Consider the following 16,458-nt stretch of genomic DNA (forward strand, 5'->3'; position numbering starts at 1 on the left):
GACATAGTCTTCAAGAGGACTTGGTTAAGGTTTCAGTTCTTATGATTGACTTATGAAAAAGAATAACCAGCTTTTTGGAAGTAAGTATATGCAACAACGTAACTAAAGAAAATTATGATAACTATGACCTATTTTAGACTCATGTTTAGTGGATTAGCATAGCACGCCATCAACTAACAACCTTAGCTGTAAGGATAGTAGGATTGGGCAATGTAGGATGATGGGCTTGTTATGGCTTCAATGTGTCAATGTCTGTCATGGTATCAAAGTCTATCTCGTAGAATTTACGCTAAATCTTCGATTTTCATTTGGTATAACTCAACCTCTCAGGTGTGAATTTCTTGTGGTGATCCATAGTTAGCAGAATTTTGTGACGTGTGACTCTTATGGTTGGTGGTTGACGGTTGATTGAATTTTTGTCAACGTAGGACTCTTGTAGTGGTCGATGGTTGACAGATTTTTTTGTCAATGTGTGACTTGTGATGATTGATGGTTGACAGAATTTTTATCGTGACTCTTCAGCGCGTTGAGTGTGGTGCAGTTCTGCCATCACCCTTTGTCGTTGGCCTATTGATTGTGATGTGATAAGTCTCGGATTGGAAGGCAATAGGCGGTGATGTCTAATATTTTGGTGAAGTGGTGGTGGGTATGTAGGGTGCGAATGGTCAGTATGGAAGGATTGTAGGCAGTTGACTAGAGGTGGCTATTGACTCTAATGCAGGTTGCAGTGGCTGATTGGTGCTTGGCAACATAGTGTCACAGTTTAGGATTGGAGGGTGAAGAAGGTAGTTTTACAATTGTTTCCATTTTTCAATGAGCGACATTATACCTCTCGTTTACATAATATCACCTTTAATCTCTATATACGACCTATACCCTCTATCTCTGAAATGAGAGTTCCACTTGAAATTGGGAACTATATTAGGGTTTCAAATTGCAAACTCTAGAGGGTAAATCAAGAAACTTTAGACCCCACATCAAGTTTCAAACCTTAAACCCTTTATTCTGTGGGAAAAAGGGGAAAAATTTCATTCATAAACCCCGTCTAGATTTCATGGAAGACATAATCGGAGGAGCCAATTTGACTGCTTTTTGGCCAACTATTTTTCTAGCCGTCTATTGTTACTATGATACATTTTTTGCCCTATTTTTTTCCTGCCGTCCAGTGTCAATCACTGTTGTTGTGAATTGAAGGAGAGTGCATTGTCTTCTTTTGTTGTTGATTCTTGTTGTCAATGTTACCGTATATGGTTAGATTTATATTTGGGAAGAAAGGATTTTTAGGAATTAAGTTTATTAACTTGTATATTCAATGATTGTACTATATACACACAATAGAGACAACAATGGAATAATACGTTTTTTACAAAAGTTCTCTCAATTATTCGGCCTTTGTGACATGGTATCAGAGCAAGGGTTCTAACTTCTTACCAGCTATGATTTTCTGTTTGCGTTCTTCCTTACTATGGGTTCTCTTCTCTCAGACATTCCTATTTCGGTGTTGGGGCTGGTTGTTGTTATATTGGATGTGTGATTCCTAGCCCTTCTTCGATGTCTTTCCTGTTCCCGTATTCTTCTACAGCTTTTCGATTCTGGCGAGTGGTCTCTCTCGAAATCTTGGTTGGGTTCTACCTTTGATTGTTGGATACATACCGTCTTCTTCGGTTCAGCAGCTTGGACGGTGGATCTATAGTTCTTGTGTGTGTATTGTGGCCTTCGGTCGACAGCTTCTTTGTTGTGTAGTTGGTATTTAATCATTTGGGCATTTGCTTAGTTATTTAATTTTGGGCCAACTCTTAGTTAATTTTTTGTTCCATTGCTGGGCTTTGCGGTTTGTAGTGTGATTTGTGGTGTGGGTCTCTTTATTGGGTTGAATATTTTATTCCATCATGTCATTTGACAAGTTAGACTCATTCCTAATTCGTTTTAATGGGAAAAATTACTTGGCTTAGGAGTTCCAATTTCAATTAGTTGTCAAAGGAAAAGAGCTATAGGATCATCTTGATGGAAGTGATCCCGCTTCAAAAGATGTTAAGGTTTTGTCGACGTGGGAAATCAAGGATGCTCAAGTCATGACCTGGATCCTTAGTTTAGTTGAGTCTCACCCCATTCTCAATCTGAGGCCTTACAAAACTGCTGCTGATATGTGGGCTTATCTTAGTAAAGTGTACAAATAGGACAATACCGCTCAACGTTTTCAATTGGAGTATGAGATGGCTAATTTTACATAGGGAAGTCCATCGATTGAAGAATATTTTTCAGGTTTTCAAAATCTTTAGGTTGAATATTCAGATATTGTTTATGCTAATGTTCTTCCTGCAGCTCTATTTGCTGTTCAAACAGTGCATGAGACAAGCAAGAGAGATCAATTCTTGATGAAGTTATGTCCCGATTTTGAGGCTACACAATCTAATCTGATGAATCGTCATTCTGTACCATCTCAGGATACTTGTTTGGGTAAACTTCGTGAGGAGCAACGTATAGTTACCCAGGCTACCATGGAACATAGGGATACTGTTAGTGGTCTTGTTATTGTGGTTTATACAGCACAAGAGAGGAATAAAAGTAGAGACGTGTGCTGTCCAGTGCCATAACTGTAGAGGTTTTGGTCACATTGCTCGAGATTGTCCTAAGAAACACTGTCGTTACTGCAAGAAACCAGGTCATCACATCTGTGTTTGTCCCATTCGACCTGAAAAGAAGCATACTGCTGCCTATCATGCCTCCATTGATGCCTTTGGCTCTGCGATATTGCCCACTGCCTCACACGTTGTTCCTAATCCCACTTCTGCATCCACCCTCAGCCCTGAAATGGTACAAATGATGATCAATTCTGCTTTCTCTACTTTTGAACTCTCTGATAATACAGCATCTTCCAAGCTATGGTTCTTTGACACCGGAGCCTTTAACCACATGACCAATACCGTTAGTCCTCTTTCCAATGTAAGAGAATATGGTGGCAATCTAAAAATTCACATCGCTAATGACATTCTCTGCCTATCAGCGTTGTTGGTGATCTTTCCTCTTTACTAATGTTTTTGTGTCTCCTAACCTCTCTACAAATTTAATTTCGGTTGGTCAGTTAGTTGATAACAATTAAGATGTTCATTTCTCTCGCTCTAGTTATGTTGTATAGGATCAGGCGTCCGAGAAGATCGCGACGGGGCCTAAAGTGGGACGACTCTTTCCCTTGCATATTTCTCATTTCCCTAGTTCTCCTTTACTTTCCGTTGCATGTAATGCTATTAGTACCGATGATAAATTGTGGCATAAATGTTTAGGCGACCCGAACTCTGATGTACTTCGTACTTTATTTCATTCTGATTTATTGGGTAATAAAGCATGTTCTTTTGATTGTACTACATGCAAAATTGGCAAAAGTAAAGGTTTACCTTTTCTCTCTCATGGATCTTGTACCTCACAATGTTTCGATATTATTCATAGTGATGTTTGGGGATTTCACCTATTATCTCTCACGCACGTTATAAGTGCTTTGTTACATTTATTGGTGATTTTAGTCGCTTTACTTGGGTTTATTTTTTAAGGGCCAAAGTCGAGGTTTTTTCAATTTTTAAGCGTTTCCTTGCTTTTCTTGAGACTCAATTTTCTAGTGGCATAAAGATCTTGCGATATCATTCTGGAGGGGAATATATGTTTAATGAGTCTCAGGACTTTTTCCAAAACAACGGATTATCTCCCAGGAGACATTTGCTCCTATTGCCAAAATGATCACCGTGCGGACAGTCTTAGCTATTGTTGCTTCCCAGACATGGAAACTCCATTAGTTGGATGTAAAGAATGCATTTTTTCATGGTGATTTTCATGAGGTAATTTATATGAAGCTTCCTTTGGTATGACTACTATTCCTCATGATGTATGTAGACTACGACGTTTTCTGTATGGGCTCAAGCAGGCCTCTCAGGCTTGGTTTGAGAAATTTCGTAGCACACTTATTACCTTTAGTTTTGCATAGAGTCAGTATGATTCTTCTCTTTTCTTCCACAAATCTGCCTCGAGTATTGTACTTCTTTTGGTTTACGTGGATGACATCATCCTTACTAGCACGGACTGTGGTTTCATTTTGAAGCTTCAACAGTTATTGCATGCCACTTTTCACATGAAAGATCTTGGTCAACTCACATACTTCTTGGGCCTAGAAGTTCATCATCGGGATCAAGGTATTTTCATAGACGAGCATAAGTATGTTCAGGATCTTATTGCGCTGGCTGGGTTTAAGGATTCTTCATCTTCTATAGATACCCCTATGGAAGTCAAATGTAAAGTACAGGAAAGACGAAGGGGATCTTCTCGAAGACCCTACTCTATAACGTCTTCTAGTTGGGAGTTTTATCTATTTGACCACTACTTGCCTAGATATTTCATATGCCATCCATCAAGTCAGCCAATTTATGTCTTTGCCTCGGCATCTTCATCTTGCGGCTGTTCGTCGTATTGTTCGCTATTTTCGTGGATCATTTACTCGTGGATTGTTCTTGCCTAGAGGATCTTCTCTTAAATTCTTACAGTGATGCTGATTGGGCTGGTTGTCCAGATACGCTTCATTCTACTATGGGTTGGTGTAAGTTATTGGTTGATGCATTGATCTCTTGAAAACGTAAGAAAGAAGATTATGTTTCTAAATCATTTACTGAGGCTGAGTATCGTACCATGTCTTTAGCTTGTTCTAAGATTATTTGGTTACTTGGTCTTCTAGTGGAGCTTGGGTTTCCTCACACTCTTTTTATTCCTCTCTATGCGGACAACAATAGTGCTATTCAGATTGCAGGCAATCTCGTCTTTCATGAGCACACCAAACACATTTAGGTTGATTGTCACTTTATTCGTGACACTTTGAAAGATCAAGTGATATTCCTTCCTTCCATTTCATCTGATCTTCAGGTGGCAGATATTTTCAACACAGCAATGGCTTGACTACGGCATCAATTCCTTGTTGGCAAATTGACGCTGGTTGATCTCCTAGCATCAATTTGAGGGGGATGTACATCCGTATAAAGTTAGATTTATATTTGGGAAGAGAAGAATTTTAGGAATTATGTTTATTTATTTTCCTTGTATATTCAATGATTGTACTATATATATACACAATAGAGACAACAATGGAATAACATGTTTTTCAGAAATTCTCTCAATTATTCGGCCTTTTTGACTGTCAAATTTTTGAGGTTGGACTTTTGTTTTGTCTCTATTGAGGGCTGATTATTTTTCCTTTAGATTCTGCTTAAATTCTACTAAGACCTAACTAAAGTACTGGTTTTCAGCAATCTGGGCCTTCAAATTTGAGTTTTAGGTTATTTGGAGTGTTGCATGTTATTTGGGTTAATTATGTGGTTGGGCCTAGGTTAATGGGCTAATGGTTATTGGGTTGGTATGGTTTAGTGTTTTGATGGATGGATTGTGGCCTATGCATGTGGTTATTTTTGGGCTGCCCATTGGAGTTGTGCCTTTCAATTCTTTTGTACATCAATTGACAAACTGATTCTTTTTGATCATCCAACATCAATTTGAGGGAGATGTCAATGAGATCAACAATGATCATGAAGATTGACGAAGATCACAAAAATTATAACCTAACATAATTATGTATAGAATTGTATTTACCATATTTAGGTTGATTACATGTACCATATTTAGATTGATATCATAGTTGTGGGAAGGTAATAATCTTCCTATATAATGCAAGGAATCCCTTAAAAGAAGATCGTTTAGTCAAAAGTTTGTCACAGTGATGTACTTAAAGCGTGGTTAATATCCCTTGGTTTATTATATCCTCTAGAAGCATTAATAGTTTATCTTTGGATTTCCTCCGCAACTAGTGATGTTTCTAGTACTAGGTACGAAGAATGAATATGTATTTGAACTGTTACAGGTGATTCTGAGATCCATTTAGTATTCAAGTAAATGAAGAGGCTGTGCTTTGTAAAAACGTTCTATATTGAGCATTGTAGCATCTAATCTGTATTTCAAGGGAAGTTTTGTTGAAGTCTTGTCAGTTTGTAGAATCTGATATCTGCATATCAAGAGAAGTTTTGTTGTACTCTCATCAGTTTGTTTCCTAAACTCCTAGAAAATAGGTGGAACCATCAAGGAAAATGTCTCTCTCATTTTTTATTTTTTGTTTATATATATATATTTTAAGGACAATAGAAATGTCTATTATTTTTGTTGATTTTGTGATATATTTTTATATTTTTCTGTTAAGTCTGGCACCCTGTAATGATTCTACGGTGCATTGATCACCAATTAAGTATTTGAATCGGTTGAGGTCGAGTATAAACCTGATTCACTGGGAGCTATCCTTCATCTGTTCATTTTAGGTGCTTCCACCATTAGAAGTGTCAAATCCATCATGCTTTAAGGACAATAGAAATGTCTATTATTTTTGTTGATTTTGTGATATATTTTTATATTTTTCTGTTAAGTCTGGCACCCTGTAATGATTCTACGGTGCATTGATCACCAATTAAGTATTTGAATCGGTTGAGGTCAAGTATAAACCTGATTCACTGGGAGCTATCCTTCATCTGTTCATTTTAGGTGCTTCCACCATTAGAAGTGTCAAATCCATCATGCGTCATGTAGTTCATCCTCCATTGTTAACTTCTATGTTATGCTTTAATATTCCTTAAACCTCTGACAAGTTTTACATAGGATGATCCTTTTCACTAGAGTATCATGTATGATGATCCATCTTGTATGCATACATTTTGTAATATTATTTATTTCTTTTGTTTGTCCCGTAATTAAATTGTTATTAGATCTATATGTTCCTGCCGTTTTCTTGATCTGCATCGAGTCTTCTAACTAATGTACATTTTTCTATGTAGAGCCTTCGTGTCATCATGAATGATGGACTTGCCACCGTTCCTGCTGAATGCCTCCATGTGTAGGTTATCATTATGCCTTAATTTTTATTTTTTTAATTTGTGATAGTATATGCTTGCTATGTCATTGTATGCATGTTAAGTGTTTAGATAAATTTACGTGTGTATATGGATCATCAGGTCAAATATATCAAGGGAGACACTTGTGGGTTTGAAAGATAATTTGAATCAATATTTCCTGTTGTTAAAGGATTAGAGTTGTCTCATTTTATAGCATAATGGATGCTAAAGATAGTGACAATTGATGAAAGCTGGACAACGATGATGCTCATATTATGTTTATTTGTTGTCAATGTACTAGTTAAAGGATATGGTTCTCTTGAACTATAGAAGATGGGTTTGATGGATTTTAGCTGCCAAATGCTTATTGGAGAAAAAGAAGGTGTGGGAGAGGATCAGAACATATCTTCTTGTGTTTCATAGTCACTATCATAATGGAATTAGGATATCTAAGAGTCTATACAATAAATTTTGGACGTAATTTCTAGTATACTATCTCTTTAATTTTGTGTGGTGTAATGGTGAGATCCGTTAGCTCCTCTTGGACGGAGTCTTACCCAGTTTTAATGTCTGATATGGTTTTTTTTCTTTCTTCCAGTCTTCTACTTGTGATTCTGTTGATTTTATTTATAGTTCAACAGCCGTTAATTCTCTTGTTAGAGGCTGTCCTGCATTTGACATAGTAAGGTTGATCTTGGCTACAGCATTCTTTCCTACAGCAGTTGACGACTGGTATGAAATTTGAAACTGGGTTACAAGCATAACTTCTATAATCCTGAAACAAGTCCAACGTTTATCTAGGAGATTTCCATCATAGAATAACCTCTTTAAAGATCATAGGGAAACATGGAATAGTACCTTAACTTTGGCTGTAATTCTTCTATTAACCGTACTTCAGGTTGATTTCTATGTGAAATTATGCAGGAATTGAAGCCTAAACAGCCTGTAAATCTTGTGTCATTCCCCAAATCTTCTCAAGTTAGTAAGACGGTGTTTTTTTTGCATAACACACGAGAAATTGAAGAGGGCATGTAGAAAAATATATCCTACCAATGAATATTATGAAAATGCAGGAATATTTTAATGCTGCTTTTTATAATTTAAAGAACTTAATTCTGTTATACTATTTCCAATGGAAGATTCTTACTGGACTTATAAAATGAATTTTCTTGACTTATGGTCCATTCCTGCTTTTATACTTAAGACAAAATTCTTAGTGTCTTTAGGCCTATATTTGATGCAGAGATTTTTCTATGATCATGGACAAGATAGATTATGATACTGGTTTACCTATCCTAGGACCTTAAATTCTGCAATTAGAAGATCATACTAAGTGGGAAGTTAATAATGAATTCGTCCTACACAATCTGGGGGTTTCATATATTTTTGGTGATCTACCAAGAATTTTCGCCTCGGTCAAGTTTCTATTAGCCGGGGAGGAATGGATGTGTAGAGTCTTTAAAAGCTTTTCCTTAAAGAAGAAACATGGAGAATAACCAAATAATATTACTTGGGTAATTTGGTGATAACAAGCTAGGGGCACTTTGGTAATTTGATCAGCTCTGCATATTCCGCATTTATAATTCTGTCTGGAATTGTAATTCTTTTAAGCATTTTCTGATCACCTTTTTTAGCTTGAATTGGGCCATGAATTAATCAGTAGTCAAATCCTTGTTCAAGTGAAAGTTTCTTAGTTCTATTTTATTCTTGGTCATTTTCCTAATGGAAATAAGATGCAAGTCTATAAAAGTCAAACAAAAATAGCTCTTTCCTGCAGTTCACTGTCCTAATAGAATTAGAATATCGAATAATTTCTCTTCTTCTTCTTCCACAAAATGACCACTTGTAGGTGTAATTTTGAAAAGATAACACAACTCTTATTTGACTCATGCTCATCTGGTTTGTTTCCATAGATGTATTGATGTTGCTGGAGCATACAGTGCGCAGAAGACAGAGTTGAATATTAGTTTGACAGCTGTAGGCCTTTTGTGGACGTCTACAGATTTTATTGTGAAGGGGCTAATGCATGGAACTGAAGATGCAGAAACAGGTTTAGCATCAGCCTTATATAACTGGCGGTTCTTAGTTGTTCCTTGACAAGTTATAGAGATAGGTTTATTTCCCTGTATTTTGTTTTTGGGAAACTATCACTTTACTTTGATTCCAGATGAAAGAAACAGCGAAAAGGGGGAAGAACAGACTCTTGATTCGGATAATGAAGTTAATAATCATACATCTTTGTTGAATATTCTTGATGGCGACAAATTGTTGCTTTCCATTTTTGCGCTGCTTCAAAAGTTGGTAGCTGATGAGAGACCAGAGGTACAATTTTTCTTTGTACATTGAAGGCTTGTTTGTCAAAGATTTTTATAACTTTTCCTACTTTATCCATGCATTCTCCCAAAAAAAATAAAAAATAAAAATAAAATTCAATTTTCCTTGAAAAGATCTGTGCTAGACAAGCTTTAAGTTTTGCTGTGTTTTATCAATTTCCTAGTTACAACACAATTTCTATATAGGGATGTCTCACATAGGGTTGAAAGAAAACTATATTATGTTTTCTGGAATGAAGATTATCCAATGCTTGGATTGTCGTGGTTATGGTTAATAAAGCTGGGGAGAGGGAGAGAAGATAGGTCACAATATAGGATGGCAAATCAATGTTATTATTAACTCTATCTGGATACAATTATGAAAGTCACACAGTTCGACCCAAATAACAGGGGGAGGGGGGGGGGGGGAATAGGGGTTTGCACGAAATTCAACAAATTTCAATTAACAATTGCATCACAATGTGATTATTAGTTAGTCCAGTCTGATTCACATGCAACTTATCTTATGTTGAATTACCGTAGTATAATAAATTTTTGGAAAGTAAATAACACAGAATTTGATGACATAGAAAACCCCAAATGGGGTAAAATCTCAAGCACAAACCAATATGAATTCACTATAAATGAACACAACTTACAGAACCGCTAGACTAGACCCAATCACGTTATTTCTGAGCTCCTGTACTGCAATTCCCAAAGCCCTCCTGGATTGTGTGCTCTTGCACCAACTCCGGGCTTTTGATTTTGTCTATCTCCTATGGATTCCCTAAGAACTCCCCGTTCTCCAACGGCCAGAACTCCAATCACCTTCCTTGATCTTCAATCTCGCATGGATCCTCTTGAAGCTTTTGTTTTGGTGTTTGAATTTCAGGCTTGATTTTTATTTTTTTTTTCAATCGCCAAAGTTGATGAAGAATGGATTGTGTATCTTTGAAGGATGCAAGTGTTTTCTTTGATGGACAATCCAAGCCTTTTCGTGAAAATGGTGTAAATATTTATATGTGGAAGGTTTTAGGAAGTTTGGAACGATTAAAACACTCGAAAAAGGATGATTAGGGTTTTGCGGAAAACTATGTCGCTTGAGCGATGTCCAGCAAAAGCTAGCGATGGCCTTTTCGCTCGACCGAAGGCTTGGCCAGAAGCTAGTGACGTCCTCTCTTCATGTGGCACTCGAGCAGTGTGTTGATGAGAAACAAAGGAAAATGCGGCAGTCTGTCCTTATTTGACATAAAGCCCTAACCTACCAACAACTTTTACAATGTTGCACATGCCTCCTTGACTTCAATAGCTTTCCATTGAATCATCTGCCTTGTATTTAACTGAAAACACTAACTTGCACCCAACCGTGGACTTATCTTTAGGTTTGTCCACAGTTTGCCATGTTCTATTTTTATTCAAGGCTGCCATTTTATCCATTCCGAGATTGCTAAGGTTTCATAGATAGACTTTGGTGTCTAAATTAATAACAGGTTGGTTGCAAGAGCTTGAACTGATATGGATAGATGGCTATATCCAATGAAGTTGGAAATAGGATGTTGTGTACAAGATCTAACTCCCTTCCTAAGTGCTATAGGAACATTCAAATCATTAGTAAAGTCAATCTATAGGTTAGGAAAATTATCCGAATTCAGATAAGATTCATGGTTTTGCGGTTGAACTGTGAGATGTTCCACCATTTCTGGATTTTTCCTCCTTGAATATACACGTAGCTCTGGTATTAGTTAGACTTTGGTGTCTAAATTTATAATAGGTTGGTTGCAAGAGCTTGAACTGATATGGATAGATGGCTATATCCAATGAAGTTGGAAATAGGATGTTGTGTACAAGATCTAACTCCCTTCCTAAGTGCTATAGGGACATTCAAATCATTAGTAAAGTCAATCTGTGGGTTAGGAGAATTATCCGAATTCAGATAAGATTCATGGTTTTGCGGTTGAACTGTGAGATGTTCCACCATTTCTGGATTTTTCCTCCTTGAATATACACGTAGCTCTGGTATTAGATAGACTTTGGTGTCTAAATTTATAATAGGTTGGTTGCAAGAGCTTGAACTGATATGGATAGATGGCTTTATCCAATGAAGTTGGAAATAGGATGTTGTGTACAAGATCTAACTCCCTTCCTAAGTGCTATAGGGACATTCAAATCATTAGTAAAGTCAATCTGTGGGTTAGGAGAATTATCCGAATTCAGATAAGATTCATGGTTTTGCGGTTGAACTGTGAGATGTTCCACCATTTCTGGATTTTTCCTCCTTGAATATACACGTAGCTCTGGTATTAGATAGATTTTGGTGTCTAAATTTATAATAGGTTGGTTGCAAGAGCTTGAACTGATATGGATAGATGGCTTTATCCAATGAAGTTGGAAATAGGATATTCTTCCTCCTTGAATATACATGTAGCTTTGATATTTTTGCAAGTTGTCTATCTCCCCTTGTCATGGAACTTGGCTGTACAAGAGAATCAACATGTGGTGGATCAGGAAGTAGTTTGGATGTGGGAGTTGATGGTTTGGATATTGAGGCAGAATTCTCTTCAATGAGTGACAGGTGACTGTGGTGTAGTTTCCCAAATATTCCATCATAAGCTCCATCATTATTGTGTTCCTCCCCCTAAGGGGAATTTTGGGAAAAATAAGGAAGGGATTCGAAGAAAGTGACATCCATAGATATGTAATATTTATGAGTAACTGAGGAATAACATTTGTAGCCTTTTTGAGTGGAAGAGTACCCTAAGAACACGCATTTCGAGCCTTAGGGTCCAGCTTGGTATGTTCATGGTCATGGATATGAGTAAAGACACTACATCCAAACACCTTTAGGGGTATAGATGAAATGGATTGAATTTGCCCACATGCTAGACAGAACAGTTAATGAAGTTGCAAAATTATGTATCTGAGAAGGCATTCTGTTTAGCATGCATAGAGGATTGCATCCCCCAAAAATGTTTTGGGACTTTACTGGTAAACATAAGTGCTCTAGCAGTTTTGAGGAGGTGACGATTTTTTCTTTCGATCATTCCATTTTGTTGTGGGGTAATGATACAAGAGCTTTGGTGTAGGATATGCCTTTTTTAGTGAGAAAATCTCCTAACACTTGATTAAAGTACTCTCGTCCATTATCAGTTCGAAAGATTTTTATTTTTGCGTCAAATTAGGTTTGGGTCAGAGTATAAATTTTTAAAAATTTGTGTCGTTTCGGACTTATCTTTTAACAGGTAAACCCATCATACTCTCGTATGATCATCCGTAAATGTTATGAACCAATGTTTGCCTGTAATTCTCTTAATCTAAGAAGGCCCCCATGCATCACTATGTATTAAAATGGTGACGAAGATTTATAATCACGAGAGGAGAATGAAGAGCGAGAATGTTTGGCAAGTTGACAAATATCACACTGAAAATTATCTTTATTGCGAAAAAATGGAAATAAATACTTCAGATACGAGAAACTAGGATGAGCTAAACGACGGTGCTATATATTATTTCTTGTTCTCTTGGGATAGATTCACAACTTGCAGTTTGAGCTTATTTATTCAAGTTAGTGTCCTCCAGAAAGTAGTATAGCCCCACTTTCTTTAGCATTGCCAATCCTCTTCCCCGAAGTCAAGTCCTGAGAAATACATAATGACTCAGTAAAGTTGACTCTGCAATGAACATGTAAAATCGACTTTAATTCAACATATGTACTGAGTCTAATAGTTCCCGTTCCAGCAACTGGGGCAAGCAACCCATCTACTATTTCTATTTTAAAGTGTTGAGGTCATGGTGAGTATGTGTGAAACAATTTTTTGTAGCTCGTCATACGGTCAATAGCTCCAGAGTCAATAACCCAATTTTCAATATTACTCCTTTTTGTCAATGCTGAAATAAAATTACCTCTTTCAGCCAATAAACTGGAGGATGGGGCTTCACTTGATGTAGGAGTGATAAGTTTATATAGTTGCTCGAGTTGGGCTTTGGTGAGTGACAGGGAGACATTTTCGGATATCTTTGGACTAGCTTCAGTAGTGCTCTAGAAACCAAAGGAATTATGGTCCTGAATCTTTTCACGGTGAGCCTGATTTTGTCTTCCATCCTCACGGGTCCATTGTTTTCTGTTTGGTGATTGGCCATGTAGAATCCAACACCAATCAATAGAGTGATTTATTCTTTTGCAGTGGTCGTAGCAAGAATTGTTTTTTTTTCTTTTTCTTTTTTGTTTGCTTGAGATTGTTCCTAACTGCGAACGGTAAGCGTTGAGTTCTCCGAAGAAGGTTGCTTGGAGTCTAAAAGCATGACGCGTTTTTGGCTGGCCTCACGTTACACCTCAGCAAAAATTTCATCAATTGTTGGAGGTGGTTTGATGCCCAGTAGTTTGCCTCTTCATCTAATTCAGGTACTAACCCAGCTAAGAAATCATCAATTCTCTCCTTTATTTTCCAGCAATTCTTGGTGTGTCCCAATTGATTTGGACGAACATATCAATTTCCCGCCATAGTCCTTACAGAGCATTGTAATATTGTGTGACATCAAGGTCCTTGATGTAAATTCCATGTCGTATTTCGGAGTTCAAACGGTTGGACAGAGTTTTCCAGATCAGAGAAGGTGTTAATCAGAATTCGAAATGAAGAGGAGAAGGATGATGATTTTCTGAAGTGAATAGGTTTATTCAGCCATTAGTAAGAAACTGATTTTCAAGAGATATATAAAAGATGTTCTAGCACATCTTTCTACCAACTACCTGCTACATCCTTACTTAAGGACACACATTACATCATTACATAAAGACATGCTGGTGCAGGTTATACATCAGAAAAATGTAAAGGACTGCTTCCTATAATCATTACAAAATACATAGGGCTTGACAACAAAATAAACATAGCTTAGCCTTATACTTGATACTTAAGGACTCGACAATTGTGACAACAAAAGTGGCAACCAACATCAATACTCCTCCTTAACACTTTTGTTGGAAACACTAAGACTCTTTCTAAGTGTTTCAAATCTTCCCCTGGACAAGGACTTGGTTAGAATGTCGGCATACTGATCTTCACCTTTGCAATGTACTAGCTATACCTCACAATTTTCTTGTGCTTCTCTAATTGCATGGTACTTGATTTTAATGTGTTTCGATCTTCCATGGAACATTGGATTTTTAACCATAGCTACAGTTGATTGATTATCACAAAAAATTATAGTTTCCTCAGTTTGTTTAGCATCCAAATCCTCCAGCATTTTCCTCAGCTAATGTGCCTGATTTGTTGCTTCTGCTGCTGCTACATACTCTGCTTCTGCTGTTGATTGAGCAACAGTTTTCTGTTTCATCGAGTTCCAGCAAACAATGTTTGTTTCGAGATAAAATGCATATCCAGATGTGCTCTTCATATCATCAAGAGATCCGGCCGAGTCACTGTCTGTGTATCCAATTAAATTCCAGGATTTTGACCTTTTAAACCAGATTCCCAAATCAGCACTTCCTTTGATATATCTCAAAACTCTTTTAGCTGCCTGGAAATGCAATTCACTTGGTTCCTCCCTGAACCTCGAAAGCAAATTAGTAGCATAAGTGAGGTCAGGTCTTGTGATTGTCAAATACAATAAACAACCAACCAAGCTCCTATACAACTTCCCATCAATCTTCTTACTACCATCATGTGGACATGGAGGATAAGCAAAGTTTTTATCAGCACCCTTGTTGCCTTCGAATCTTCTCTTGTCTTGCTGATTTTTCCTTGGCCTAAAGCTCGTCTGTGCCTTATGCTTTCCTTTAACAAACAAGGCACCTTCTACTTGATCTTCTTGCCTCATTAACCTCCCTTGCTCAATGGCTTGACACACAAAAATGCCTTCTTGTGTCTGGTCGATTTCCATTCCAAGGAAGTACTTCATCTTTCCTAAATTAGTCATTTCAAATGATTTCATCATTTCTGCCTTAGTTCTGTCTATCAGCTCCTTACTGCTGTTGGTTATTAGAAGATCATCAACATATAAGGAAATGAGGATTGACTCTTCTTCAATTTTCTTCACATACAAGGTCTGTTCATTGACACTTCTCACAAACCCAAGGCTGCTCATGTGTTCATCAATTCGGCTGTACCAGGCTCTTGGAGCTTGCTTCAACCCATACAATGCCTTCTTCAGCTGATACACTTTGTCCTCTTCTCCAGCTACTTGAAAGTCATCAGGTTGATCGACATCAATCTCCTCATTTAACCAACCATTTAGGAAAGCTGATTTAACATCTAGCTGATGAATTTCCCAACCTCTTTGAGCAGCTATAGCCAGCAACAACCTTATAGTTTCATACCTTGCCACTGGTGCAAACGTGTCTGAGTAATCAATACCATATTGTTGTGCATACCCTTTCACAACAAGTCTGGCCTTAAGCTTGTTAATAGATCCATTTGAGTTCATCTTGGTCTTGAACACCCATTTGACTCCAATAACATTTTTGTTCATTGGCCTATCTACCAGCTTCCAAGTTCCATTCTTTTCAATCATCTTAAGTTCCTCCTCCATTGCTGCCAACCAGTTAGATGAATTTACAGCTTCAGCAGCATTTGTTGGCTCTAATATTGTTGAATTGCACCTTGCATATACATCAGCCAATGACCTGGTTTTTAGTACTGGATTCTCAGTATCTGATCCACTATCAGCTTCCAATACTTCAGGTTGGTTTTCATCAGTTTCCTCTTCTTCATTGATTACAGCCTCATCTCTTTGTGGAACTATTCTTTGATCATGTGATCGAATTAATGTGTTGGACTCCCAATTCCATGAGGATTCTTCATCTATCTTGATATCCTTGCGGGATATTATCTTCTTGGTTTGAGGATTGAAAACCTTATATCCTTTAGCATTGCTGCAATACCCAATCAAGATGCCAGATTCAACCTTTTGACTTAGCTTATCTCTTTTAGGGTCTGGAATGTGTGTAACAGATACTACCAAACACCCTTAGATGAGCAACATCAGGCTTGATTCTATACCAAGCCTCATATGGTGTTTTCATATTCAAAGCTTTTGTGGGGAGTCTATTAAGAAGATATGAGGCAGTATTCACAGCTTCTCCCCAAAACTCTTTTGGAACTGATTTCTCAATCATCAAACACCTTGCCATCTCCATCAAGGTCCTATTCTTTCTTTCACACATTCCATTTTGCTGGGGTGTGTGGAATGGTCAACTGATGTTTAATTCCAGTTGCCTCACAGAATTTATCAAACTGATTACACTTGTATTC

At 37.3% G+C, this 16,458-nt stretch overlaps 1 protein-coding gene across 2 annotated transcripts in view; it reads left to right on the forward strand.

Moving 5' to 3' along the window:
- The window catches only part of LOC111410248 (protein MON2 homolog), a 71,624-nt gene that overhangs the window by 40,217 nt on the left and 14,949 nt on the right, over positions 1-16,458 (forward strand). For both annotated transcript variants that reach the window (XM_023040511.1, XM_023040510.1), the window contains exons 29-31: positions 6,846-6,904; positions 8,816-8,952; positions 9,070-9,224. In XM_023040511.1, the coding sequence (XP_022896279.1) occupies positions 6,846-6,904; positions 8,816-8,952; positions 9,070-9,224 (351 nt within the window). The remainder of the gene's footprint in view (positions 1-6,845; positions 6,905-8,815; positions 8,953-9,069; positions 9,225-16,458) is intronic.

This window comes from Olea europaea, chromosome 15 (assembly GCF_002742605.1).
Source record: "Olea europaea var. sylvestris chromosome 15, O_europaea_v1, whole genome shotgun sequence".
Classification (NCBI taxonomy): Eukaryota; Viridiplantae; Streptophyta; class Magnoliopsida; order Lamiales; family Oleaceae; genus Olea; species Olea europaea.